The sequence below is a fragment of the Dromiciops gliroides genome, chromosome 3, assembly GCF_019393635.1.
Source record: "Dromiciops gliroides isolate mDroGli1 chromosome 3, mDroGli1.pri, whole genome shotgun sequence".
Classification (NCBI taxonomy): Eukaryota; Metazoa; Chordata; class Mammalia; order Microbiotheria; family Microbiotheriidae; genus Dromiciops; species Dromiciops gliroides.
The window spans coordinates 625,461,588-625,488,410 of NC_057863.1; the positions used below are offsets into that span (position 1 = coordinate 625,461,588).

General features: G+C 45.6%; 1 protein-coding gene across 3 annotated transcripts in view; it reads left to right on the forward strand.

The window, feature by feature from the left end:
- CLSTN1 (calsyntenin 1) overlaps positions 1 to 26,823 on the forward strand; it is a 90,954-nt gene that overhangs the window by 59,200 nt on the left and 4,931 nt on the right. For 2 of the 3 annotated variants that reach the window (XM_043993126.1, XM_043993128.1), the window contains exons 3-14: positions 3,692 to 3,721; positions 4,907 to 5,102; positions 7,095 to 7,303; positions 8,187 to 8,336; positions 8,469 to 8,654; positions 11,593 to 11,841; positions 13,761 to 13,882; positions 18,838 to 19,000; positions 23,272 to 23,334; positions 24,592 to 24,743; positions 25,050 to 25,198; positions 25,508 to 25,734. In XM_043993126.1, coding sequence (XP_043849061.1) covers positions 3,692 to 3,721; positions 4,907 to 5,102; positions 7,095 to 7,303; positions 8,187 to 8,336; positions 8,469 to 8,654; positions 11,593 to 11,841; positions 13,761 to 13,882; positions 18,838 to 19,000; positions 23,272 to 23,334; positions 24,592 to 24,743; positions 25,050 to 25,198; positions 25,508 to 25,734 — 1,896 coding nt within the window. The remainder of the gene's footprint in view (positions 1 to 3,691; positions 3,722 to 4,906; positions 5,103 to 7,094; positions 7,304 to 8,186; positions 8,337 to 8,468; positions 8,655 to 11,592; positions 11,842 to 13,760; positions 13,883 to 18,837; positions 19,001 to 23,271; positions 23,335 to 24,591; positions 24,744 to 25,049; positions 25,199 to 25,507; positions 25,735 to 26,823) is intronic. The other variant, XM_043993127.1, reaches the window with a different exon arrangement.

Genomic DNA, 26,823 nt, shown 5'->3' on the forward strand with positions numbered 1-26,823 from the left:
CTGCTTGTGCTCTTATTCCTTCTTCCATCAGAACATTGTACTTTGCCTCTGGTGCACTAAGCTTAGATAATAGCTAGCTTTTAATCACACAGAACCAAGGTGATGCATCACTTCCTGGCCATCCTCACACCATAAGACCCCCCCCACCCCAGTTTTCTATCTGCCCCGTGTGTATTGTCATTTCTTGTTTAAATGTAGGCTCCTTGAGGGCAGGAGCCCTTTTTCATCCTTGTATTTGTATCTTGGGTTCTTAGCGCCATGCCTGTCACCATAGGAAGTGATTAATAAAGTCTTAGCCATCTACTAGACTTGTCATCAGGAACAAGTCACTTCACCTTATGTTCATTTCCTGTAGACAATAGAATATCTCTTGAAAGGCTGGGAACGGCCTGGCATATTAACCTAGATTTGGCGTGAAAAGATTCTGAAAGGTTCGGAGAGAGGCTAGGCTATGCACTCAGATTCTGTAGAGAAAGTCAGCCCCCGAGAAAAGGGATTGGAAAAAGGGGGAGCTGTCCAAAGAGATCAGCGCTGATGCTTGCGGATCTGCCATGGCGGCTTAGGCTGTTGAGTCATTTGCCAGGGTAACCTTCTTAAAGCAGGCCTTTGACCATGTTACTTCTGCTCAGGAATCTTCAGTGGCTCCAGGATCAAGTTCAGCCCTACTGCTGGACCTTGACCATGCTTCCAGGTTCATCTCTCTGCTTCCTCATCTGGTAGCCAAGATCTGAACTCAGGCCTTCAGATGGCAAATCTAGTACCCTTTTCAGGACACCGTGCTGCCTTATGTATTGCATTTAAAAACCACCACCAACAACAAACCAGAATACCCCAGCAAGTATTTATTAAATTCCATTCCATGTGTGACCACACACCAGAGATGGAGAGAAAAAAGCAAAGCCACCCCTGCTGTCACAGTGTTTGCATTCTGCCTGGTAGTTGGGACCTGTAGACTGGAGGAAGCCTGGTGTCGGCCTGGGAGTCAGGATACCTCTGTTCAGGCACCCATGCCCCAGACAATTCTCCAGGGCTGTGATCTGTACCAGGAGACGGGCTCTTCCTCAGGAGCTCCCAAATGACCAGATGTGCCCTTTCTCATGGAGGGTGGTTACCACAGCCCAGCCTCAAAGGGAGGAGTTGTGTGACAAGAAAGGTGTGTGTGTGTGTGCATTTGCTTGTACAAAGATGAAGGTGGGAGATGGTGCTCTGAGCTCAGTTTGGTCAGAACACCAGACCGTGAAAGGGAGGTAGAGTGGAGCCAGATTGGGAAGGGCTTTGAAGGTCAAGCTGAAGTGTCTGCATTGGATCCTAGAGGAAGGAGAGGACCACCAAAGGCTCTTGAGCAGAGGAGTGACACGGGCTCCTTGATGTTTGTTACTCCTGAATCATCTGGTACCCCTAGGACTGTGGTCTTGTCTCTTATCTCTTAGTCGTTTGCCTCCTGCCAGGCAAGTCATCCATCTCCAGTAATAAACTGTAATCCATGAAGTTAGAGCTATCCAGGCTTGAAAAATGCACCCCCATGCTTGCCACTGGGAGGGAGTTCTTTGTCCTCTGATCCTACTTGACTCTCTTAGCTCTCTGCTTCAGGCCCGATACCCTGCATCCAATCATTCCTCTTCCTCAGTTCTCTAAATAAGATGCCATGTAGCTTTGAGTCATTTCCTTAATGTTTTAGGCCCTCAGAGGAGGGCCATTCTACTAATGACCCGTATGATATCGAGTACAAGCTTATCAAATGTGTAGGTGATGCAAAGCTGGGAGGGTCCATCACCAGCCGTCCTGACCTCTGTCTCGCCACTGGACTCCAGTGACCCTGGAGGAGAGAGTGAGGCTGATGACTCTGCACAGCCCTGACTCACTGAAATCCAGTCCACTTGCAAGGGAAGACATCACCTTCCTGTTGTCATTGGCTCTCTTCAAGCATGGACGAAGAACAACAACAAATAACACACTGGCTGACTGAGTCAGGATTTGGCAAAGATAAATGAAAATTTTACATTTGGGCTAAAAACTCAACTTTACAAGGATAGGAGGGTTCAAATATTGTTAGAGCTGGGTTTACTGAAAAAGATCAGGAGGTTTGATTGGCCTGCAAGCTCAATGTAAGTCAGCAGTGAGATGTGGCAGCCAAGAAAGCTGCATTGAGAGAACCTGGGGCCCTGACATAAGGAAGCAATAGCCCTGCGGTACCTCGTGCTATTTCACTTCTCTGGGATTTTATGTTCAGTTCTAGAGGCGACATTCTGGGGAAGGACCTTGGTGAAGAGCTTTGTTTATGGCATATTGGTTGAAGGAACCAGTGATGTTTATCCTGATGAAGACTAGGGGGAGGCTGGAGGGAGAGCATGAAATTGCTGTCTTCAGGTATATGAGGGGATGGCCTGTGGAAGAGAGAGATTAATTGGATTTGATCAAGAGGACCAAGCTAAGAGCACTGGGCTGTAGTTGCAAAGAGGTAAATTAGTCTTTGTATCAGGAAAAACAGTTCCTAACAATTAGAGCTTCTCACAAGTGGAGTGGATGACTGACTGCCTCCAGCGGTGGTGGAGATGAGATGTAATAGAAGACATACTTCACTGGAGGTGTCAGAACAAATGCTGGATGGCCCCTGCTCACAGTTGTTGTAGAAGAGACTCTTCCTATTCAGGGAAACCTGGACTAGATGCGCTGAGATTGTAGGGTTCTAAATTGCTCTTCTTCAGTAGGCAATTTCAAGATGGTTGGACTTGTCCAGGCCCCAAAGGAGAGGGGCCTGAAAGGTCTCCAGCATTCTCCTTCTCAGAGAAGTAGTCTTGCCACAGTGTTTATCTTCTGTGCCTTATTCTGTATACCTGGAGAACCCCACTGGTCTTATTCAGACACATTGGCCCCAGAGGTTACTGGAAGGACTGTCGTCTGACTACAGAACTGCCTCACCCTTTCCTTACACACAAACATAGGAAGATGGGGGGAAAGATTTGGCCCTCTTGATACCCGACTCTCCTTGGTAAGTTACATGCACATGTGCGCACACACAGATATACTAGAACCAATACATGCAGCATGTGTATAGGCCAAAAAATACTTGTGCTTGAGGACCTGGCCTGTGGTGTTCAGGCTAGCCTCACAGTTTGAATTTAAATTGCTGTTCTCTAAAAAGGTGCCGAAATTTTATCCTCTTGCTTAGTTAGAGAAAAAAAAAAAAGGTGTAATTTATTTGGTTAGCAAGCCAAGTGAGAAAAGGAAACCCTTCTGTTACAAATTTGTTAGTTTCCCCAACCTCAAGTAATGAAGTCAGTATTACCAGAAGCTAGCTGGGAGAAGGCAGCTTGACAGGTGAAATACTTCAAACCTGTAATTAGAACAAGTAGGCAGGCCTAACTGTTCATCGTGAAGATAAAGCCTTGTCCATTTGTATCTCCACTGACACCTCCTGGGGTTATGGAGCCTTGTAGCAGCATTTCACCAGAAAGTCAGTCTGCTGTCAGAATCTCTCAGTAGCTTCTGGTAAGTCACAAATTGCAAATACTACATTGCTGCTTGGAGGTTCAAGCTTGGCTAGCTCTCCCAGCAGCACCCCCTGCAGTCTCGGTGAAGTTTTTGTCCAAAGCTTTTCTATGTGATGTGTGCATCTCTGACTTGTTCCTTATTTTTCTCTTCTTTAGTCTTTTCTGTATTACTGACTCGGGTTTATCTTTTCTCCCTTTAGAGAGTTTTGAGGTGACAGTCACCAAAGAAGGTGATCAAGGGTTCTTTCTATCCCTCTTATGAATATTAACCCACTAACTTTGTTTATGAAATGGGGAGTCAGCACTTAAGCAGAAGATCCTGTCATGCTCTATTGCCCCATTTTATTCTCCCACTTTGTTTCTATTTTAAAACATATTGATGAAAATTGTTATGTAACCAACCCTTGGCTAGAAATATCTGGAAATCAGACATCCATTTGAACTCTACTGGTCATACTGTAGAATTTTTAAATACTGCACTTGTCTAAGTGTCAAAAGAACTTGTATTTTTATTGATAATCTTGTTAGTAGTTGGGATTTTGGAACAGTTAAGTCATAATTTCCTATGCAATATTTTGTGGAGTTTTATGTAATCATCAAAATATTTCTTTTTTTCACCATGTATTAGAATGGAAACGATAGTTTTAATAATCCAGCTTGTAAACCCACCTAGCTGTAATTAAGTACCAAGGCAGGTTTTTTTTTTCAGGTTTGGTAGGAAGAAGTCTGAAAGAAAAGGAAATCTAGCAAATCCTTCCCCTCTACAAAGAGAGTTCTGTTTAAGAGAAATTGTATTATATTAGTAGATAGCTGTTGAAATGGATGCCTGAAAAGTTGGTATTTCTACCTTTTTCCTTAAAGAGTTTATTTTGGTTCCCTAATTTTAGCCAGGTACATTGCACAGGAAGACTTGGTGGTTTTGACTTTTTGGACAGAATTTCTGTAATTATGGTGCTGAACCTATACCTGAAGCTTCTTCATCTCTCAGCTTATAACTGTGCATTTTAACCTTCTGCTCTGGTCCACGTCAAATCGACTACCCAGCTATTCCCCGTAGCTCGGTGTACATGCAAGTTGTTATCAGTGGGCTTGGCTGTGGCTTCTATGAGACACACTTTCACCCTGAGCTATCTTAAAGTACTCCTGTGAAATGCCTGTCTACATTTCTCTCTCTCTTTTGTATTCCTGCATGAATGGATGCAAAGTAAACAAGTTGCTTGGAAAGCCAGAGTATGCTTCTTTTTACTAAAGTTCCCAGAATTCACCCATTTTAAAGCACAGTGTTCTTGCTTTGTCCACAGACCCTCACAACCCCCTGGCTGCCAAATTGTTGTCTTTTATTTTGTGGAGGGGAGGGAAAATTTGCAGAGGGGTAATTGGTTGAAATTCTAACCTGTGCTCCTTTGATTCCTTAGGTGAGATATGTGGATTTAAAATTCATGGGCAAAATGTCCCCTTTGATGCTGTGGTAGTCGATAAATCCACTGGTGAGGGAATAATTCGCTCCAAAGAGAAGCTGGATTGTGAACTGCAGAAAGACCACACCTTCACCATCCAGGCCTATGATTGTGGGAAGGGACCAGACGGAGCCAATACAAAAAAATCTCACAAGTAAGTGAGGTGTGGGTCAAAAGAGAAAAATGGCCTACCCGCCGAGTGGGTGTCTGTGTACACTGGGATGACTTGGGAGCTGGGAGAGGTGTGGTGGGGAGGCAAGAGTGGTAAGGAGTGCAGACAAAGCCTTTTGACGGTAGGAATTCAAACACGGGGGCTGCTAGGGCCAGTCCCTACTTACCAGTCAACCTTCTGTGAATACACTTAGTCCCTAAAACATTCTGGGGGGCTGAGGACACAGATAAAAACGGTGCAGTTCCCGCCGTGAAGGAGGTAAAGAGACTGATGTGTGCAAAGAGGAGAAATACAAGATGGGGAGAGCCAGACTCTGCTCTCTAGGATAGTTTAGGCAGGGAAAGATTATTTTACCTAGAGGCTAAAATGAAGAGGTTGGACTTCGTGAATTCCAGGGTCAGGGAAGGTTCTGAAAAATGTATTTCAGTCAGGGCAAGGGGCCTGTGCCAATGCAGGGAACTGACAGTGGGGTGACTTCATGGAGAGCTGGTAGTCCCAGTGGGCTGGAATCTACAATGTGAAGAATGAGGAGGAGGAAGAAGTTTGGAAACTTGTGCCTCAGTTTTCCTTGTTTGTAAAAAATAAATAGTAAAAATATCTTTCTTGCCCAACTCATTGAGCTGTGAGGATCAAAGAGTTTCCTACCATCCCCCCACCCCCGAAATTTTGGGCGTGGCTGGTTTTACTTTACGGTATATCATCCCATTGGTAGGGATTATTTTAACAATGCTTAGTCGTCATGGATTAGTAGTCCTTGAATTCTACATCTGAATTTTTTTTTTTTTTGGTGAGGCAGTTAGGGTTAAGTGACTTGCCCAGGGTCACACAGCTAGTAAGTGTCAAGTGTCTGAGGCCAGATTTGAACTCAGGTCCTCTTGACTCCAGGGCCAGTGCTCTATCCACTATGCCACCTAGCTTCCCCTGAATTTTCTTTTTTTAAAGCTTTAATTTTTCATTTGCTCCAGAATTGTCCTTTAAACCAAATCCTCCTGTAATGAGGTGATATCATCATGGTTGTCAAAAAAAGTTTGGAAAGCAGATGGACGTCCCCAGTGGCAGTTCCTTCTCCACTTCAGTACCTACAGTTTAAAAGGGTGTGGACAATGCAGTTCTGTTTTTGTAAAAGAAAGGGGAATGTTGGTAGAGGGAATGTTTGCTTTAAAACGCCACTTGGAAAGTAAGTATAGGCTAGTTGGGGTTATTCATTTATATACCTTGTGGCAGAGCCAGAAGAGGCCAGAAGGGCCAGACAGGCACCTCCTGGAGAGCGCATTGTAGGGAAGGCCCAGATGCCATATTCATGACAGTGCTCATGCCCAGAGACAACACTCACTGCCTAAAGCAGCTGAAAGCAAAACAGACGCTTTCTGTGCTTTTGTCCTGATGCCTCCCTTCGTGGGATTGGTGTGTGTTTGTATGCGTGTGCCCATGGAGTCTTCCTCTTCACAGCGAATGACGAGATGTCTAATCAGCGATCTTCTCATTCTTCTCTGCTTTCCCTTCAGCATATTCTGATCTCCCTCCCACGTTATCACACTTTAAAGAAAAGAACAGTTGTGTGTGTGTGTGTGTTTAACCATCTGGTTTAATCAGAGGAGTTGAGATTCCTTTTCGATTAAAAAAAAAAAAAAGGCAGAAAGCCCCAGACCCCTTATCTCACTTTGCTTTTAATTCAGAATTTTAAAAACTGAGTCAATGGCTTTGTTTTATCTTCAGATCAATCCAGTAAATGTAAAGTGCCTACTATGTGCAGAGCTGTATGCTAGGTAGACTCAGAAATTAATAAAGCATAAGTTCCTCAAGGGAACTTACATTTTATAATATACATGCAGTTTCATATATTGAGCAAAACAAGGCATTAAGTGTTAGAAGGAAATGGACAGACATGAGAAATGACATTTTTAATTGAAGCTGAAAAGGTATTTTAATAACGCTGTGTTTGATATTTTTGTTTTTCTTTTTTACCTTTACCAGAGCAACAGTACATATTCAGGTGAACGATGTGAATGAGTATGCCCCTATATTTAAAGAAAAATCCTACAAAGCTACAGTTATTGAGGGGAAGAAATATGACAACATTCTAAAAGTGGAAGCAGTGGATGCAGACTGTTCCCCTCAGTTCAGCCAGATCTGCAGCTACGAAATTGTGACTCCAGATGTTCCCTTCATTATTGACAAGGATGGTAAGGAAAAGGATGCAAAAGGAAATTTGTTTTCTTAGTCCAGTTTCAAACAGATCTTCCGACTGGGCAGTTTTGTAAAACATCAGTGTTGATTACAACTTGAGAACTCGATCCATAATCTCTATATTTTGTTTCAAATTTTAACTCTAGTCTCCTCCCATTTCTTCTTTGAAATCTGGAATTCTATTCTCTCATGAGGGCTTCTCTTTTTCATAGCAAAAAATAAAAAAATAAAAAGCCAGACTTCCCTCTTTTCGCCAACACGAATGAATAAGGTCACCTTTGGAGGCTAGTTCCTAGTGCCTCATAGCCACCTTTCCCTTCCCCCCTCCCCATCCCTGGAGTTGAAAAGCTTCTGCTTGCTCTAGGCATACTGAGGACTGAGGCTCATTTCAATTCATTGTAGAACTTCCTTTTTACGTGGTTATGCTCTTCTTGGGGGCACCAAGACAATTTTTAAGAACCTGGAGAAGTTTGAACCTAGCAACTAGTGCTGGGCACACTTCTTTGGGAAAAAACATCCCTCTTTGAAAACTTTCCTTTTTACCAAAGTGAACCTTTTAGCAAGAAAAGCTGGTTTATCATTTTGTGCAAAAGATACCTCTGTTTATATGGAGCAGTCTCTCATGTGTGGAATCTTACATCTTTGTGTAAATATAAGCCCAAGTGTGGAAGATCATAAGGGTGTAGAGGTACAATGGCTGCTGCCTCTGTGCACCTCCCTGACCTCTGTCTAATGTATGCTCAAAGTTCATGTAAATCAAATTGAGGGTCATCTTTGGGGTCCATATGAGCCCACACAGCTTGGTGTTTGGGCATGGGACAGCTGAAGGGAAAAGCTGCCTGGGCTTTTGCTCCGACTGCATTATTTTTTCGCCTGCAGGCTATATAAAAAACACCGAGAAGCTGAGCTATGGGAAAGAACCTCAGTATAAGCTGACAGTTACTGCGTACGACTGTGGGAAGAAAAGAGCTACAGAAGATGTGTTGGTCAAGATTAGCATTAAACCCACATGCAAGCCTGGCTGGCAAGGTCTGACCCTTTCCTTTTCTGTCTTGTCTGTTTTTCGTGTCTGTCTGCACTCAGAGATGTCTAATCACAAACCTGTAATGTGGGGTTTTTTGCTCCAAATCTCTCCCTTCCTCCCTACCCCAATCTGTGCAGGATGGAACAAAAGGATCGAGTATGAACCTGGTACTGGGTCTCTGGCTCTTTTTCCCAACATCCACTTGGAGACTTGTGATGAAGCCGTCACCTCCATCCAAGCCACGGTGGAGCTAGAAACCAGCCACATCGGCAAAGGCTGCGATCGGGACACATATTCGGAGAAGTCCCTCCACCGGCTCTGTGGTAAGAAAGGGTCACTAGATAGAGGCTCCTCCCTCCCCACCCACTGCTTTCCTGCTTGTCCTTTCTCATGGGAATCAGAAAGTGTTTTGCACACTGAAAGAAGGCCCAACTGGCAATTGCATTTTAGAATTATTTCACTCATTTAGTGAAATCCTCTGATGCTTCTTTGAAGTTCTAGCGAGTTTGGGAAAGGCAGGTTCTGAAGGTCATCTTCACAGTCTTCGTGAATGGGTTCATTGAGAGAGGTCAGGCATGAGAATACCTGGGTTCAGATTCTGCCTCTGCCACTTAGTAGCTGTGTGGCAGATCACTTACCCCACAGTGGTTCAGTTTCTTTATCTGTAAAATGGGGAAAGAGTGAAGCAGCTTGAGATTGAGGCAGCCACCTTAGCACATAGTGCGTACATGGAGGGCTGGCCTCAGAGTCAGGACATCTTGGAACATGCCTTCCCTTAGACACTTAGAAGCTGTGTCATCAGTCACTAGCATTTAGCAAGTGCTTACTGTGTTCCAGGTATGATGCTATGCTCCAGGAAATGCAAAACAAGGAAGTGAGACTGTCCTGTCAAAGGGAAAAAGGAAATATTGGGGTGGGGTGGGGTGGGGGGCTTTAGGGTTAAGTGACTTGCCCGAGGTCACATGGCTATTAAGTGTCAAGTGTCTGAGGTCGAATTTGAACTCAGTTCCTCCTGAATCCAGGGCCAGTGCCCCCAAAAAGGAAATATTAATGCTAACACTGTGCTGTGCAACTTCAGCTTGTCTTTCCATTGATCGTGAATATATATTTAAGTTATTTCTGGCTTGAAGAGAGAGCTAGTGAGACTGACATAGGCCTCCTGCACACCCTCCTGGAGCTGTTCCCCAAGATTTCAGTAACATATATAGGAATCTTAAAGTACAACCTAGGTCGGGGCAGCTAGATGGCGCAGTGGATAGAGCACCGGCCCTGGAGTCAGGAGTACCTGAGTTCAAATCCGGCCTCAGACACTTAACACTTACTAGCTGTGTGACCCTGGGCAAGTCACTTAACCCCAATTGCCTCACTAAAAAAAAAAAGAAAGAAAGAAAAAAAAGAAAGAAAGAAAGAAAAAACATACAACCTAGGTCAGTAGTCAAGAATTGATTAACTAGGTCCTTACTCTGCACCTCCAGGACTGTTCCCTTACTTGAGAGATATCTTCTCTCCCCTCTCTCCTCCCCAGTTAAGATCTTAGTCCTTTCTCAATGGAAAAGGGAGAGGAGCCGTAGAGTGAACCAGACTGCATGCAGTTCCTTGGTCTTAAAGCACCAGCTTTAATACATTTCCTAAAGAAAAATTTTTTTGTCCTCAACCTTATCACTTACCTACCTTTTCTTTTTTTTTTTTTTTGTGGGGCAATGGGGGTTAAGTGACTTGCCCAGGGTCACACAGCTAGTAAGTGTCAAGTGTCTGAGGCCGGATTTGAACTCAGGAACTCCTGAATCCAGGGCCGGTGTTTTATCCACTGCACCACCTAGCCACCCCTTACCTACCTTTTCCAAGGGCTTTAGATGGAAATCTTTTTAAACATTTTTATTTTAAAAATATGCTTCCATAGTTCTTGGCTTCAAGGAAAAAGGGAGCTGGAAGGGAGGTAGGGGGAAGGCCCCAGCCAGGCAGCTGGAACAGGGTGGGGGTGGGGTGGGGTGGGGTGGGGTGGGGGCACCACAAGTACCTTGGAGGTGAAGGCGGCCTCTAAGGTCCATGTGTGGGACCCAGTCTGTGAGATTCTCAGGCTGTCAGAGAGTGAGGCAGAAGAGGAGATGGGAGGATAGGAGCTTCTAGTCTGAGAGAGGTCACAGGGAGGTCAAAGCTGATGGCCGAGATGGAGCCATGGCACGGAGGCCAGGCTGGGTAGGGGGACACTGTGAAAGCCAGGGAAGTCCTTAGGGATAAGCAGAGAGGCAGATGGCGAGCCAGGTGCAGAATTCCTTGAGGGGGAAGGACCTGGGAGGCTGATACTTGCCCCAGGATCCAAAGTAGGAGATGGAGGTGGATGGAGTAGACCTCCAGGGCAAGCAGACAGCACACTTCCTGTGTGCCAGGCTCTGTGCTGAGGATGGCGATGCAGTTAGAAACAGGACAGTCCCTACCCTCAGGCTGAGAGGGGTGCACAAGTGTGGAGCAGTCTAGAGAGCCAGGAAGCCGGCCAGGAGAGAAAGGAAGGGGTGAACACTGCTGGCCCCACGCTTGCACAGAGTGGAACTCCCAAGAGGACTTCCCCAGTTGGAGGAGGGGGCAGCTGAGGTGGACGATCATCCGCAGTGAGAAGGCTCTTGGCACTGCTTTCCGCAGGAGCATGACGCTCAAGGCCCTCTCCTCAAGGGCTTTAGGGATAAATCTGTGCATAGGAAGCACTTAATAAATGTTCGTTGACTTGGATGAGATAGCAGTGGCTGGGGGACTTGTCCGGCAGCCACAGAGCTCCCAAGACCCTTGAGAAGAGGGATTGTTTCATTCCACGTCTTTGTATCCTCAGGTCCAGATGCTTATTGGCCGACTGAGTGGTTCAGTGGGATTCCTTTTTTTTTTAATCTTTCATGTGGGAATGAGGCAAGAGAATAGACCATGTAACTTGCTGCCTGGCTTAGTTACCATGTGGGATGAACCTTCCTGGGATGTTTTGATTGTATGAAGAAGGTTTAGAGGGTAGCCCCAGGAGGGCTTGCTGCATGGGCATCATTGAGAGTTCTTCATCGTGATGCGGCCTACTTCCTGGGGTCCTTGTGGCCGCAGTTGGGGGGCTGGGGTGGCTTCTTGGCCTACCCTCTGAAGATATTTTTTATAATAAATGAGAGCAGGCTCTTCACCTGCTGCAAGGATAGGACAGTTGTGTGAAAATGAATTTTGGGTGGTTTTGGAAACAGTTTACAGCTCCAATTTCTCCTCTTTATATTGCTGGGGCCTTTTTTGTTTCAGGTGCATCCTCAGGCACAGCTGAACTTCTTCCTCCTCCAAGCAGCACCTTGAACTGGACTATGGGCCTCCCCACTGATAATGGCCATGACAGTGACCAGGTCTTTGAATTTAATGGCACTCAGGCAGTGAAGATTCCAGAGGGGGTCGTGACAGTGAATCTGAAAGAGCCCTTTATGATCTCTGTGTGGATGAGACATGGACCGGGGGGCAGGGAGAAAGAAACCATCCTTTGCAATTCAGATAAGACAGGTGAGTGAATCTTTCTCTTGCCATCACTTTGTGCTATTTGAATAAAGTAGTATAAGCTAGTGTGAAGACTAGCTAGACCCAGGCCACTGACCCCTGGATTGCAGATGGAAAGCAAGCCCCACAACGGCCAGAGAGCCTGATTCTTAACAGGCTTTGAAAATGCACCTTTGTCAACAAGCATAACTTTGAGTGTGCCTGTTTGATTTGCAGCTGCAGGGATGAAAGCCCCCAAAGTCAAGGCCAAAAACAAGTCCAGGCATCTTCTGATATAGCTCTTCAGATCTGCTTCTTTTTAGAAAGAAGTTGGGGATTTTAATGCAGTGTTTCCACTTAGGATTCACCTTATTCTGTTTCAGCAGTGAATGATTTGATTTACGATACATTGGTTTGACTCTTATTTGAGAAAGTGCTGCCTAGCACTATGGACAGTTGATTTAACACTAGTAGTTTTTGTAGTATTACAGAAATCATATGGATTGGAGATTTGCTTCTGGGAGAAAAAAAAATCTAATCTCTGTGGTAGAACTACATCAGTGTCCTGGGAACAACAGCCACAAAATAATAATAATAATAGCAGCTAACAGTTATATATTGTAACATAATAAACAGTAGCTAACATTATATAACATTTATATTATATGTGTAATATATTTATGTATTATATGTCTGCTATAAACCAGGCATGGTGCTAAGTGCTTTACAAATATTATCTCATTTGATTCTCAGCAATAACTCTGGTAGGTATGATTATCATCCGAATTTACAGATGAGCTGCTCCCTATTCACTGCTTTTCATCAGAAAGAAGGGGCAGAAGTTTCCTGTTCCTTAGCAAAGTAGCAACACATCCTTTGAAATGAATTTTTATATCACATGTAGCATGACATAAGCCTCGTTCATTTCTCCTTCATTAAAAATAACGATACTGGGGGGCAGCTAGGTGGTGCAGTGGATAAAGCACCAGCCTTGGATTCAGGAGGACCTGAGTTCAAATTTGACCTCAGACACCTGACACTTACTAGCTGTGTGACCCTGGACAAGTCACTTAACCTTCATTGCCCCACAAAAAGTTAAATAGATAGATAGATAGACAGACAGACAGATAGACAAATAAAAATAATGATACTGAAATTCAGGAAGTAATTGGAAAAGGACATTGGCCCTGCTCAGCTTGGGCTCTTCTGCCTATGGGAGGCAGATTGTTTGCTCAGAACTTCCCTGCTCCTGGCGCAGAATGGCCCTGGACCTGTTAGACCAGCTGGGCTTATGTGAATTTCAATATGATACTCTTTTAAAAATCGATGCTTTGGTATCGTCATCATTATGTCACCAAGCATATAAGGAGGTGTTGACAGTAGGACTGGGGGCTAATTTTATGTTGATACCTCTTATGTTTTAGCTTTGTTTGGCTGCTTCTTCCTCTCAGAACTGAAACTAACTTTTTTGTCTTCCATTTAAAAATTGATTTTCAGTTATCCTGGGGGGAGTTGATACAGGATTATTATTCCTTGACCCTCCCTTGTCCACCCTAATGACACTTTGTGGTTGTGCTTCCAGACATTGCTCATGCTTCTTGTCAGGTTCCCTTTGTGCACACTGGTCTCCAGATAGAAAAAAAAAGATAGCAAAGAGCTGTCTTTGCTCTTCAACATTCTCTAGTTCAGAGGGGTCCAAATGTGGCCTGTCGGCCACCCCATGCAATTTGTGACACAATTAACAAAGATGCAACAGAATATGGATAATGTCAATGTTCAGCCTTGCAGGAACGGCCCATTTCTGTCTGACTCCGATACCCCTGCTGCACTAGTACATGGGATAGTTCGTTCCTGCAGGAAAAAGAGCATTGAAAATCAGCTTTAAGAAGTCTTATTTTCTGTTTTGAGTATTAAACGTGTTACCTGCTACTTCAAACTTTTTACAGATATGAACCGGCATCATTATTCCCTCTACGTCCATAATTGTCGACTGGTTTTTCTCTTCCGTCAAGACCCTTCAGAGGAGAAGAGTTACAAGCCTGCTGAATTCCACTGGAAATTGAACCAGGTGATTCTCTGTCCACTTGTTTTGTTCACTGATTCATATGATCATAGTTAGCTTGTTTTCCATTCTTGTTCTGATTTTAGAAATCTACAGTATTCTACAGGGTTCCTTACAAACTCCTCTTTATTCCTCCTATTACCTGTCTTAATTATCATGTCTTAACAGTGCAGCTCTGGGGTCACCTCCTTACAGAAGGACTTTCCTGACCTCCAGGTTGTTGATGTTAATCCCCCTCCACGCCTTAAGAAGCCTCGGATTTACTTATCTCATTGTATATTATCATCTCTGTGCAAGAGACTGTAATTTGCTTCTGGGCAGTGGTGATTTTGTTGTTGTCCTTGTCCCCCAATACCTACCACAGTGCTGGATGTGTGGGACACAAATCCCCCAAATGCCAGTTGAGTTAATATAAGTCTTTTATGGTAAATGTAGCCCTCCATTATAGTTGGACATTGAGACAGCTGTAACGCTCCCAGGATGCATTCCAAGTGATGGAATTATTGGGTCAACAGGAATAAATATTTTTAGAACTTTTACTGTGAAGCATCAGATCGCCTCCCCAAGAGATGATGCAGGTTTATAGCTTCATTAGCAGGGGATGCATGTGCTTACTTTTCTCTACAAGCCCTCCAGGACTGAGTTATGTTGTTTCTAATTATCTTTTTTTACCATGTTAATGGGTGTAAAGTGGTACCTCAGAGTTGTTTTATTTTGTGTCTCTGATTATTGTTGAGGTTGGGTGGTTTTAAGCTATTTAGTTTGTGCTGCTTCTTTTGAAAAGTCTTTTGGGGCAGCTAGGTGGCTCAGTGGATAAAGCACCGGCCCTGGATTCAGGAGGACCTGAGTTTAAATCAGGCCTCAGACACTTGACATCTACTAGCTGTGTGACCCTGGGCAAGTCACTTAACCCCCATTGCCCTGGGGGGGAAAAAGAAAGAAAGAAAAAAGTATCTGAAAAGTCTTTTTTAGCTTTTGACCATTTATATATCCATTGTACATTAAGAGTTGACTGTGGGGGGCAGCTAGGTGGTACAATGGATAGAGCACTGGCCCTGGAGTCAGGAGGACCTGAGTTCAAAACTGGCCTCAGACACTTAACACTTACTAGCTGTGTGACCCTGGGCAAGTCACTTAACCCCAATTGCCTCACACACACACACAAAAAAAAGAGTTCATTGTGACCTCCCTCCCTCCTTTTCCTTCCTTCTTTCCTTCCTTCCTTCCTCCTTCCCTCCCTCTCCCTCCCTCCTTATATATTTTAGACCCTAAGCTTTCATCTGTAAAGTGTGCCTTAAATATTTTCCTAATCTGTTTTTTAATTTTAGAGATTGAAAAGGTGTTATGATAACTTTATGTGTCAAAATTAATTTAAATGTAAAGAGTTACTAAACAAGTTTAGTTTTATTGATTCCTAACGAGTATTTGATATAAAAATGTGGCCTACAAAACTGAGAAGGTGGGGGCAGGAATTGTACCAGGTAAGTGGTCATGGCCCTTCCTTGGGATTCTAAGTGCTGTTTTCTTGTATTTCTTGTTTTATTTGTTTTACATGTGCTCATAATCTTGGGGTGTCTAGTGTATGTAGGTCAGAGCAGCTGCGAAGGTAGCAGATTAAGGCCTGCTCAGTCCCTCGGCCTGCAAAATCAAGTTCTCCCACCTTATTTGTAGCACCTGTGTTTGCTATAGAGGCATTAGCATGAGGAAATGTCATCTCAATTAATAAGCCTTCTTGCTGGTATCTACCAAGTGGTCTGTTCACTTTGGCCATTCAAGATGGGGATGTAGATTGCTCATCCAGCTTCCGTATAAGCATGAATCAGTCAGTTTGGCCAAATTATAGTTTAAATCAATGGTACTCAATTATACATTTAAATAAGAACTTAATAAAAGAAATGTTTATTGAACATTTCATTGTATGGTGTGGAGGGGGATACCAGGATGAATTAAGTGTGGTTCCTGCCTTTAAAGAATTTCTAATTTGAGAATGAGAGGAGTTGGGAGGCAACAGGGATTTGCTTTTAAAATGGAAATAGTGGGGCAGCTAGATGGCGCAGTGGTTAAAGCACCGGCCCTGGATTCAGGAGTACCTGAGTTCAAATCTGGCCTCAGACACTTGACACTTACTAGCTGTGTGACCCTGGGCAAGTCACTTAACCCCAATTGCCTCACTAAAAAACAAAAAACAAAACAAAACAAAAAAATACAAAAAAAAAATGGAAATAGTGAGAATTGCTGTTTTTCTTCAAAGAGGAAATTTTCTTTAAGGTGTTGTGTTGTTTTTTTAAGTCAGGCAATTTCTCTCCTAAAGATAGCCAAAAGCTATTTATTTCTTCAGTTGCTCTGTGACAGAGGTGAGAAACCTCTGGCCTTTGGCTTGTTTGCCCCATGACTACCAGCTTTGACCTGTGGGGAAAGTTCCAAGAAATAATATTCATATAGATTGTCTGCAGCTGCTGTGGAGCACAGTGTAACTTGGAGTCTTTAGTAGATGTTCCCCCAACTCAAAAGATGAGGAGGGGGCTGCTTCTGCTAGTTTCTCTCCTCCCAAGTGCATCTTATGTGTGCCTTTGTAGGTATCTTTCCCAGTCTCTTAGTGGATTGGAGTCTGTCTCTATCTAGCATTCTAAGCTTTTCTATCATCAGGCTGGTAACAAGCTGAAAATAAATTCAATAAATTCAACAGGTATCCGACCTTCAAAACTTAACCTTTTTGTCTCAGGGCTTCACTATGCCTTAAGACATGTTGGGGCTTACTATGTAGGGAGCCTAATTTATTTGTTAAAGATTTGCATCTATGAGCTCTGTCTGTTGAAGACTATGCCATAGTATAAACTGTAAAGGACATGACTAACAAAGAGAGCGGTGTGCTTTTCTAGTCTTTTACTCTTTTCAAATATGAAGATCTTAGCTTTTTATTAAGCAGACAAATCTGTATATCACTAAAGACGACATATTTCTCATGTACATACAGAATGTATATTTACATATGTATTTGTACACATACACTTATATGTGTGTAAAACTTTGAAGTAGAACATGTCTGTGGACAGTATAATTGTTATAAATTACATTTTAGTTTAAGCACTCTTTGCAGCCAGTCAGCAGGCAGGAATTAAGGGCCTAACTAGCTATATATGTGCCAAGCCTGTTGTATGAAGTGCTGGGGATACAAGTACAAAAACTGAACTAACTCCTGCTTGCAAGGGGTTTGTTTACCTTATATGTTCAGGCTTAATTAGCATTCTTCTTTCTTCCTTTCTCTCTCTCTCTCTCTCTCTCTCCCCTTTTTGTGGGTATGGCAGCCCTGAGGTTCTCTGATCCCCCTTTCTTGCTCCAAGATCAAGGAGACAGGTCTGTACAAACAGTTTATTGCAGATCAGACATGGCAGGAACATCCCAGGCTGCACCTTTCCTTCAGTCCCTCTGGCTCATGCTTTACAAAACAACTGTTCACCCCCTCCCTCAGCCCCTGTACAAAGCCCTCGGCCCAGCCCAAGCTTTTCAAGCTGATTCTGACCAAGAGTACCGTCCCTCTCTGAGTGTTTCCATTGCCTTTCCAGGCCAGCTTTCTGTCAAATGTTCTGCTACAGCAAGAAATGGTTTATTCATTTTGCTCTTGGAGGTAGTTAAAGGCAAGATTGTCTTTGTCTTCATCTTTCTTATTAGCTAGGAAGATAACGGCATTTCCTTGACTGCCAGCTGAGTCTTTTTTGTCTGTGTGTCAAAGAAATCTTTAATTTGCACATTAAGAGAGATGCTATCACCCATCAGAAGTTTATTGCTTATCTTTCTTCTCCTTGAATAATAATTTCTTAGTAACTTTTAACTCTTAAAACTGACCTCTGATTTTAACTGTGATGAAAGAGCTTGTAATCTTATACCATATTTTTGAATTGCAATTTTAAAATGGTTTTCATCACAGTCACTTTTCCCATAAGTATTTCTTTATCACTCTCTGTAGTTCTGTCTTTCTCTTGAACCCAACCCTGCCCTCATCATTGAAACCCGTCATATGCACACTAATATCATCTCAAACACTCTGGCCAAGGTAATGACAATTTCCAGATTAGAAGCAGCCTCAAGTGGCCTTCGAGTCTGGCCTGTTGAATGATCACCCTCTGCTTGATGCCTGCTCCCTGTGAGGCCATTCACCTACTCTGGGGTGATAATTCCACCCAGTCTTCATTTCCTGCCCTTGAGGGCACCTTTGGGAGAGAGGGAGCAGAGGTGGTGGTGATTGTACCTTATGTCTCTTGTGCATCTTCATAATTTTGAACTGAGAAATCCACTTTCCTGATTGTAATCTCCTGTTCTCCCCTTTCTCCTCTGCTTTACTCCTCCTAAAGCTATTTATCCTCACCACAACTTTCTGTCCCTCTGATTCCCCATCTTCCCAGTCTGTCATCTCTGACGTCCTCCTTTTGTGGTCATCTGTGTCTTCCTCTCCCATCCCGTCAGTCCTCAGTTATTGGCCACCTCCCATCTTATGTACACATCCTCTCTGGTGGCAGCCCTTAAGTTAGTGACCCTGTGATCAGTCTTGGGGTGAGAAGATGAAGTTGCCATTGATTCAACAGGATTTGGCAAATGATTAGATAGCCCGAATGAGGGGGAAGGAGGCATGGAGGGTGTCTGAGACTAGAACATTGGGGTACACTGAGCAGAAGTAAAGAGGTTCAGAAGGGGGTAGGTCTTAGCAGAAGAGAAGAGTTCTGTGTTGGATGTGATGAGTTGGAGTAGCCTATGAGACACCCTGTTTGGAACGTCCACCAGGGGGTTGGTGGTGTTGGGCTGCAGCTCAGGGCTCCTTTCTCAAACTTGATGACTAGTTTCCCTTGGATGGTGTTGACCTGTTGGTTTTGTCTCCCATGTTTACCTTAATCTTCTAGCTTTCTGTCCTGGGATAAAGGACGTGTTAGAGCACCACCACATTATGTTCCTTCCTTTGCCTCTCTTAGGTGTGTGATAAGGAATGGCATCATTATGTTCTCAATGTGGAATTCCCCAGCGTGACTCTCTATGTCGATGGTGTCTCCTATGACCCTTTTCCAGTGACTGACGATTATCCTCTTCACCCTTCCAAGATCGAAACTCAGCTGGTGGTTGGAGCGTGTTGGCAAGGTAATGTAAGAAGGGGAGCCACTTTCTCTCTCTGTGGCTTCCCATGTCTCACGCCCCCTTTCCTTGTCAGTGCTGTGGTTCTGTACCAGTGGGCCACGAAGGTGCCTGACTTGGACGTTTGGCGTGGTTCTCTTACGAAATGTAGCCCTCCTCCAGACGTCTGGGCCCCAGGAGGAAAAGTTTCAGAAAGTAGTTTATAAGTGCTGGCTCATCTTGTCCAATCAGCAATGCTTTTCCAGGGGATGGGATTGTGCACAATGATTATTCTTTTAGGTGAGGATCCCTCCCTGGCTGGTGTCCCAGGTCTTGTTCATGGATAACATTGTACTTTGTGGTGCATTTGTAAAACTGCAACAGGGGAAAGGGGTTCTCTTCTAAAACGGGTTCTAAGCATACAACTCCTTCTAGAAGAAGCAGCTTTATTTATAAGGACAGTAAAACCCTGGGTAAGATTGAACAGACACTTCGGAAAGGGGAGTGCAAACTGGGAGCGCTGAAGCCTTGATCTCCAGAAATTAGAATCGTGAATTTCTGGAAAATAGAAAATTGTATGTCAACACTAGGTGGCGCCATAGTACACAGAGTACCAGGCCTGGAGTCAGGAAGACTCATCTTCCTGAGTTCAAATCAGGCATCAGACACTTAACTAGCTGTGTGACCCTGGGCAAGTCACTCGACCCTGTTTGCCTCAGTTTCCTCATCTGTAAAATGACCTGGAGAAGGAAATGGCAAACCACTGCAGTATCTTTGTCAAGAAAACTTCAAATGGGGTCATGAACAGTTGGACATGACTGAAAAATAACAACAAATAGCAGCTGCTGATTTCATCATTCAGCAAGTATGATTTGAATACAACTTTTTCGTTTAAGAGCTCTTTGTCCTGGGTTAAAAGCACATGAAAGGGGGCGGCTAGGTGGCGCAGTGGATAGAGCACTGGCCCTGGAGTCAGGAGTACCTGAGTTCAAATCCGGCCTCAGACACTTAACACTAGCTATGTGACCCTGGGCAAGTCACTTAACCCCAATTGCCTCACTAAAAAAAAAAAAAAAGCACATGAAAGACACTAAACCCCAAATCAGGTTTTGTCCAAATTTGGATTTGACTAATCTTCCTTATGATTGTCACAAGTTAGGAAAAGCAAGAAATACATAGCTGTTAATTATAAGCAAAGTGAGGCATTTAAAATAGCGTATTCACAGTGTTTCTTTTCAGGTGATTCACACTTTGGATTTTGGTGAGGCAACTTATCAACATTTTTGAAAAATAGAACATGAAGAAAAGGAATGGTGATGTGTAGAAGCTAGCATTATTTAGAGTTTAAAGAAAAAATCACTTTCTATTCAGGTCTCCTTTTCTCCTTCAGAAACCTTCTTTAGATCTCTAACAGTCTATAGGTGTTAAATCATGTGATCAAGAAGGATTCTGACCAGCAAAGCTTTCCCCACTCTGGGGACAACTCCTATAGTGTAAGATTTCTTTGCTGATCTGGCTGGAGTGACAGCCCCACACAAGAAGTGCTCTGGGGGAGCCTCTCCAGGGAATGGCTTTCTCTGGTCACAGGAGTCACTCACAAGAACCTCCTCTCCTTGCAGAACACAGCTGTGTTCCAAGGTGGTTTATTCCACAGTCCTGGGGCTAGGCAGGGCCTGCCCTTGGAGCTCCTAGAATCTGGGGAGGGGGAGGACCTATGCAGTTACTGCCTCTGTCACCTAAAATACGCTTTTGAGAATTCACTCGCCACAAGGAGGCAGAGTCTAGCACAGAGGTGTGCTTAAAGCTTGTCTTGTGTTTTCCCGGGGCTCAAACATCTTGGGCCAGACAGGAGCACCCTCCCCTACCCCCTCAGACTAGGGTGTCTTTATAACAGTCCCAACACTGTGCTGAGCCCTATGAAGGGAAAGCAGGACACATACATGTATGTGATAAACCTCTGGGAAGTAGAGAGCAGTCAGGTCATTTGGGGCGGGGGCTCACAAGGGGCCATGAGCCACAGGAAGCTGCATGGAGTGGAGCTGGGCAGACAGGCATCTTAAAGCTCACGGTGGGATTTGTCAGTGTTAATTCGCTTTCCAGGAGACCTCACTTGGGGCCTCTCTTCAGACAAGTACTTCACTAAATCTGAATGGGAGGGGGCAGCTAGGTGGTGCAGTGGATAAAGCACCGGCCCTGGATTCAGGAGGACCTGAGTTCAAATCCAGCCTCAGACACTTGACACTTACTAGCTGTGTGACCCTGGGCAAGTCACTTAACCCCCATTGCCCCGAGGAAAAAAAAAAAAGAAAAAGAAAAGAAAAGCTCACTTCACTTCCTTGGCCACTCACTAGACCAATATATCAAGGTAGTGGAGTGAGGAGGAGGAAGGGAGGGAAGGAAGGAAAAAAGAGGAAGGAAGGAGGCAGAGAAGGAGGGAAGAAGGAAGGAGGGAAGAAAGAAAGGAAGAGGAAGGAAGGTAGGAAGAAAGGAAGAGAAAGGGAAGGAAGGAGGCAGAGAAGGAGGGAAGAAGGAAGGAGGGAAGGAAGAAAGGAAGAGAAAGGGAAGGAAGGAGGCAGAGAAGGAGGGAAGGAAGAAAGAAAGAGGAAGGAAGGAGGGAAGGAAGAAAGAAAGAGGAAGGAAGGTAGGAAGAAAGGAAGAGAAAGGGAAGGAAGGAGGCAGAGAAGGAGGGAAGAAGGAAGGAGGGAAGGAGGAGGGAGGGAGGAGGAGGAGGAAGAAGGAGGAGGAGGTACAACTAGTGAACTGTATTCTTGGCCCCTCTGTTTTCCCCTAGCTGTGCTCAGTCCCTGCAGACTGACCGCTGAGAGCCTGAGCGGTTTCATCCCTGAAGCCTAGATGATTTTGTGTTTGCATCCTCACGTCCCCTCCCCCCACCCCAGCTGGTCCCTACCGGCATGGCCACATGTACTCAATAGTCAGGAAGTGCTTGAAGGTTGGCAGAGCACTTTGCAAGTGTTTCATTCATCCTCTGAACAACCCAGGTGGTGGCTGTGCCTGTTTTTAGATGAGGAAACTGAGGCAGACACAGTGAAGTGGTTTTTCCCCAGAATCATATGGTTTCGTCAGTGTCTGAGGCGGGATTTTATTTCAGGTCTCCAGAGCACAAGTTCAGAAGACTGGTCCTCGTGCCACTGAGCTGTCTGGTTTTTGCCCTTCTAGACCTTGCCCCAGATGTTTGCTGAAAAAGAAAAGTTTGGGTCTCTCCAGTCTCCTGTATTCTGCCAGGTGCAGGCCACTTTGGTCCAGGCTCCCTTCCCTTGAGCACCTGCTAGCCAGCCTTGGGAGGTCACCTCTGGGAGCTGCCAGTTCTTCCTCTGTAGGGGGTGGTCACAGCCCCTGCCCTGCCCTGGCTCCTGGCACTTTTGTGGAGTTAGATGGTATTGCAGTTGTGCTGGGGGGGCTTTCCTGCCTTTGCTTCAAGTGTGTTAATTACTTGTTTTGCTGACCTGCTCTTTTCCTCTCTTTATTCCTTGTCCTAAGGGATGGCTCACTGGGTGGGAAGAGGGAAGGTAGTGTTAAAAATGATCAGTAAAACATTTCAAAGGGTGTTCCATAATATAGGGCATGCGGTGTGTTTCATCCCCTGTGGCGAGGTTGCACTCCAAGAGCCTTGCCTCCTTGGTAATCCAGATTGAAATGTGCCCAGAGTTTGGCACATGTGCCCATATGAAAAGGGCTGTGGTGAGTAGAATCCTTCTGTTGGAGGCACTTGAGGGGTCGGTTCTGTTGGGCACATGTAGCTTTTTTGTGTGGCCACTAGAACTGTGGGGGACAGTGGGAAGATCCTGGAGCTTGGAGCCTGCCCCTTAAGAGTTGGGTCTCAGGGGCAGCTAGGTGGCGCAGTGGATAGAGCACCGGCTCTGGAGTCAGGAGGACCTGAGTTCAAATCCGGCCTCAGACACTTAACACTTACTAGCTGTGTGACTCTGGGCAAGTCACTTAACCCCAATTGCCTCACTATTAAAAAAAAAAAAAAGTTGGGTCTCCTCAGACCGGCCATCGCCTTTCCAGCCCCGTTTCGCTGAGTTGGACCTGCTAGAAGGAGACCCTATCCATAAAGCACTTTCTCGATCTTAGGGCAGTTTGTCAGTGAGTTGTTCCTGACGTCATTGCCCCATTCTGCACACGTCCGGTGGTAGATTGTGAGGTACCAAGGGCTGAGAGGGATGGCGTTTCCGTGGGGCTGGGGGTGTTGGGGCAATGGGTCTGCAGCCCAGGGCCCTGTAGCTGACCCTAACCTGTCGGTCCTTCTCCACTGTCTTTGTCTTGCTTTTCTACAGAGTATTCAGGAAATGAAAATGACAATGAGACTGAGCCTGAGGCAGTGACTGTGACCTCCGCAGGTTGCTAGAGTTTCTTTCCTACTGTTTTCAATCTTATTTCCCTTTCAAAGACCAGATACCGACTCATTCCACATTTGCATGAAATGTAAACGTTGCATTTTGGCCACAGATGCCCTTTGAGCTGCTTCTGAGCTTGTCTCTGCATCATGCTCATGGCTTCTCTGGACTTGGAGTTTTGCCTTTCCACAGGTGCCCAGGTTCATTAATACACATTACTAATGATGGCATTTCCCCATTGAGCTTTCTTCATGTCCCATTGCATGTGGCCTTCTGAAACCCCCAAGGGCAGCTTTGGGAGTCTCTGTCTCCCCCTGCAGGGCCCAGCCTAGAAATACAGCGAAGCCCTTCCCTCCTGCTTGGGCGGCCAGGCTTTTCCTGGCATGATTCGTTTCTTGATGTGGCGTTTATCCTTAGGAGTAAGTGGTGAGCATGGAGTTTCCTTGGACGCCCAGGATAATTGGCTTACTGAAGCCCAATCTGGAGACAGAGGGTGCTTCCAAAAACAAACCTCTTTCTGGCTCCCGACCAGTTTAGGGACAGGGTCTCTTTTACCTTGGTTGGGATTTCTGGGACTTGGGGGATCTGATCCCATTTCAGTCTGTGATGCTTTGTGTCTGCTCTCTGTAGGTCTGTTGGTTCTTTGCCGGCAGCGGTAGTGTTAAGTGAGTTTAGCTAAAAGGCATCTCTCTATCTGCATCAGCTGCACTGAAGTGGACTTCCATGGTTTTTTAGGAGCGTCCTTATTACCTTCCTCATCACGGCTTGCCAAGGATATACTGAAATTAGTTGGTGTTCCCAGAGCCTGCAGTCATTGGAGTGGCTTGGGGAAAGGCAAAAAAAAGGAGATCTCTGTTAATTATCACAGTCAGGTGACTAAGGACCTAACGTGAAAGTGCATTTCCATCTCTAGATAATTCTGCTGCATCTCGAGTCATTGTTCAGAAAGCTCAGGCTGAGTCTTCCTTGGGCAGAGGCAAGGATGCTGCCTGGTCCTCTGAGGAAGCAGCTCAGGAGCCAGAAGGCTGCTTGCTTGTCCTCACCTTGTCATTCAGGGTCCCCCCTCCCCTCTTTCCTCCTCCTTCTCCAGGTCACATGCATGGTCACCATTGTGCTTCTGTGTAACCACAATGCTAACCGGAATGGTTGTGAGCTAACCCGCATGTCCACCTGATCTGTCTTCCATTGGTAACACCTCAGTGCAGAATAAATAGCAAGAGGTAGGGACGTACTCACTTCTCCTTTCTTCCTGTCTCAAAGGTGGTGAGCTACACATGGCTCAGTTTTTCCGAGGTAATCTGGCTGGTTTAATGATTCGCTCTGGGAAACTGGAAAACAAGAAGGTGATTGACTGTCTGTACACCTGCAAAGAAGGGCTCGATCTGCGAGTGACCGATAGCAGAGGCGTGAAGGTAAAATGGCCATTGGCTCTGAATCCATCAGTGATGAGACTGAAGGGAGAGAGGAGGTGACGTTACTATTTAGAAAGTTGTTTTCATTGAAATGGTAGTGCACGGAAGGGCTTTCCTCCTAGTTCTGCTTCTAAGAATGCCCTCTATTCATTTTAGCCTCTGCAGAGAATTGGCTCCCTTAGCACAGGTGACCCTGGCTAGATTTCTGGTGTCTCTTTCCCTTAAGCATGGCCTGCTCTTTGCTCCTCCAGCCCGCCTTGCCATCCAGAACTGTCTGCATTTTATTTCTTATTTTGGAATGACTAGATCCAAGTAAACCCCAGCCGGTCGGTGCTGACTCTGGAAGGAGATGATATAGAGCGATTTGATCAGGCCCTGCAGCACATTTCCTACCTGAATTCTCGACAGTTCCCCACGCCAGGGATCCGCAGGCTGAAGATCACCAGCACCATCAAGTAGGCCTTAGCCTTTCTCAGGAGACCTTGTCTTTGCACAGTGATGGGCAGTGGAGCATAGCCCGGGACAGGCTATGGGTGGGATGGAGGTCTGGGCTTATGGGAAATTTCAAGTGAGCTTTCAGTTTTAGTAGTGCTTGCATGCCTGAGGCTGCATCTGTCACATTCATGTGCCCATTGCTAAAATGTCACGATTTGAAGTCTGGTAACAAAGGATTGTGGGGCTGTGTCCTCTTCCCCTTGAAATAGCCATCTCAGACGCTTCACCAGTTTGGCTTGGGACTGACCCTGCCTTGTGTCTGACTGCAGATGCTTCAGTGAAGAGGCCTGTATGTCAATCCCTCTCGTGGATGGCTACGTGATGGTTTTACAGCCAGAGGAGCCCAAAGTCAGCTTGACCGGCATTAACCACTTTGCTCGGGCGGCTTCAGAATTTGAAAGTGCCGAGGGCATCTCCCTGTTCCCAGAGCTTCGGATCATCAGTACCGTCACCCGGGAAGTAGAGCAGGACACAGATGGAGATGAGGACCCCACAGGTAACAACAGATCGGCCCCTTAACCTTCTCCAGCAGGAAACGGGCACCTTACTCAGTTGTGAATTCAGCTGCATTTGGCCCCTCTCTCAGTGATTCTGGAGATGACCGGATCTCTCTTACTTTCAGTTAGCCAGTAAATATCAGACATCTGCTCTATGTCAGGCTCTGCCCCAGGGTGCTTACAGTCGAACGGGAGAAATGGGGGATCATGAACCCAGTGAAGGCCTCTCCCTGGGGCTTGGGGAAGGCTTCCTCTAGGAGATAGGACTTGGCTCCAGCTGATAAAAGGGAGGCAGGGAAGCCAGGGGGCTGAGGTGAGGGGGGAAGCTTCCCGGGCCTGGGGGACAGCCAGGGAGAAGGCCCTGTCACTGGACTGGAGAAGGAGGGAGGAAGAAGACTGAAGGGCCCATTTTGTGTTTGCTCCTGGAGGCACTAGGGAGCCCCAGGCCTTCATTGAGTAGCAGAGTGACATCACTGGGTTGGTGTTTCAGGAAACTCATTTTAGTGGCCAAATGAAGGGTAGACTGGACAGGGAGAGGCCTGAGGCAGGCAGAGCCTCCCTCCCCTGTGGCTAGTGCGATAGTCTGGGTGTGAGGGGATGAGAGCCTGCACCCGGGGGGGGGGGGGCAGTTGTAAGGGTAGAGCGGGGCACGTTGGAGGGATGGCACAGAGCTGGAATCGAGAGGTCTCACAGAGAGTGAGGAGTTGGGGATGGCTTCTGGGTTTTGAGCCTGAGAGACTGGGAGGGGGGGTGTCCTGCGGTGATGGGGAGGGTTTAGGGGAGAAGGAATGGGTTTGGTTTGGGGTGTGTTGGATTGGAGATGTCTATTTGAGATAAATTTAGGATCTCGAACTGGGCGTCCAGTTTCAGATGGGAGATTGGAGGGCAGTGGAGAAGTTAGGGCAGGACAGGTCAGGTTGGGAATCATCAGCTCCTTCAATCCATGGGAGGTCACCAAGTGAAGTGTTGTAGAGGGAGGAGAGGAGAGGAGAGGGCTAGGACCGAGCCCTGAGCGACACCTCCAGGCAGAGGGAATGACCCAGACTAGGACCCAGCAGAGGAGAGGGAAGAGGCAGTCACATGGGTAG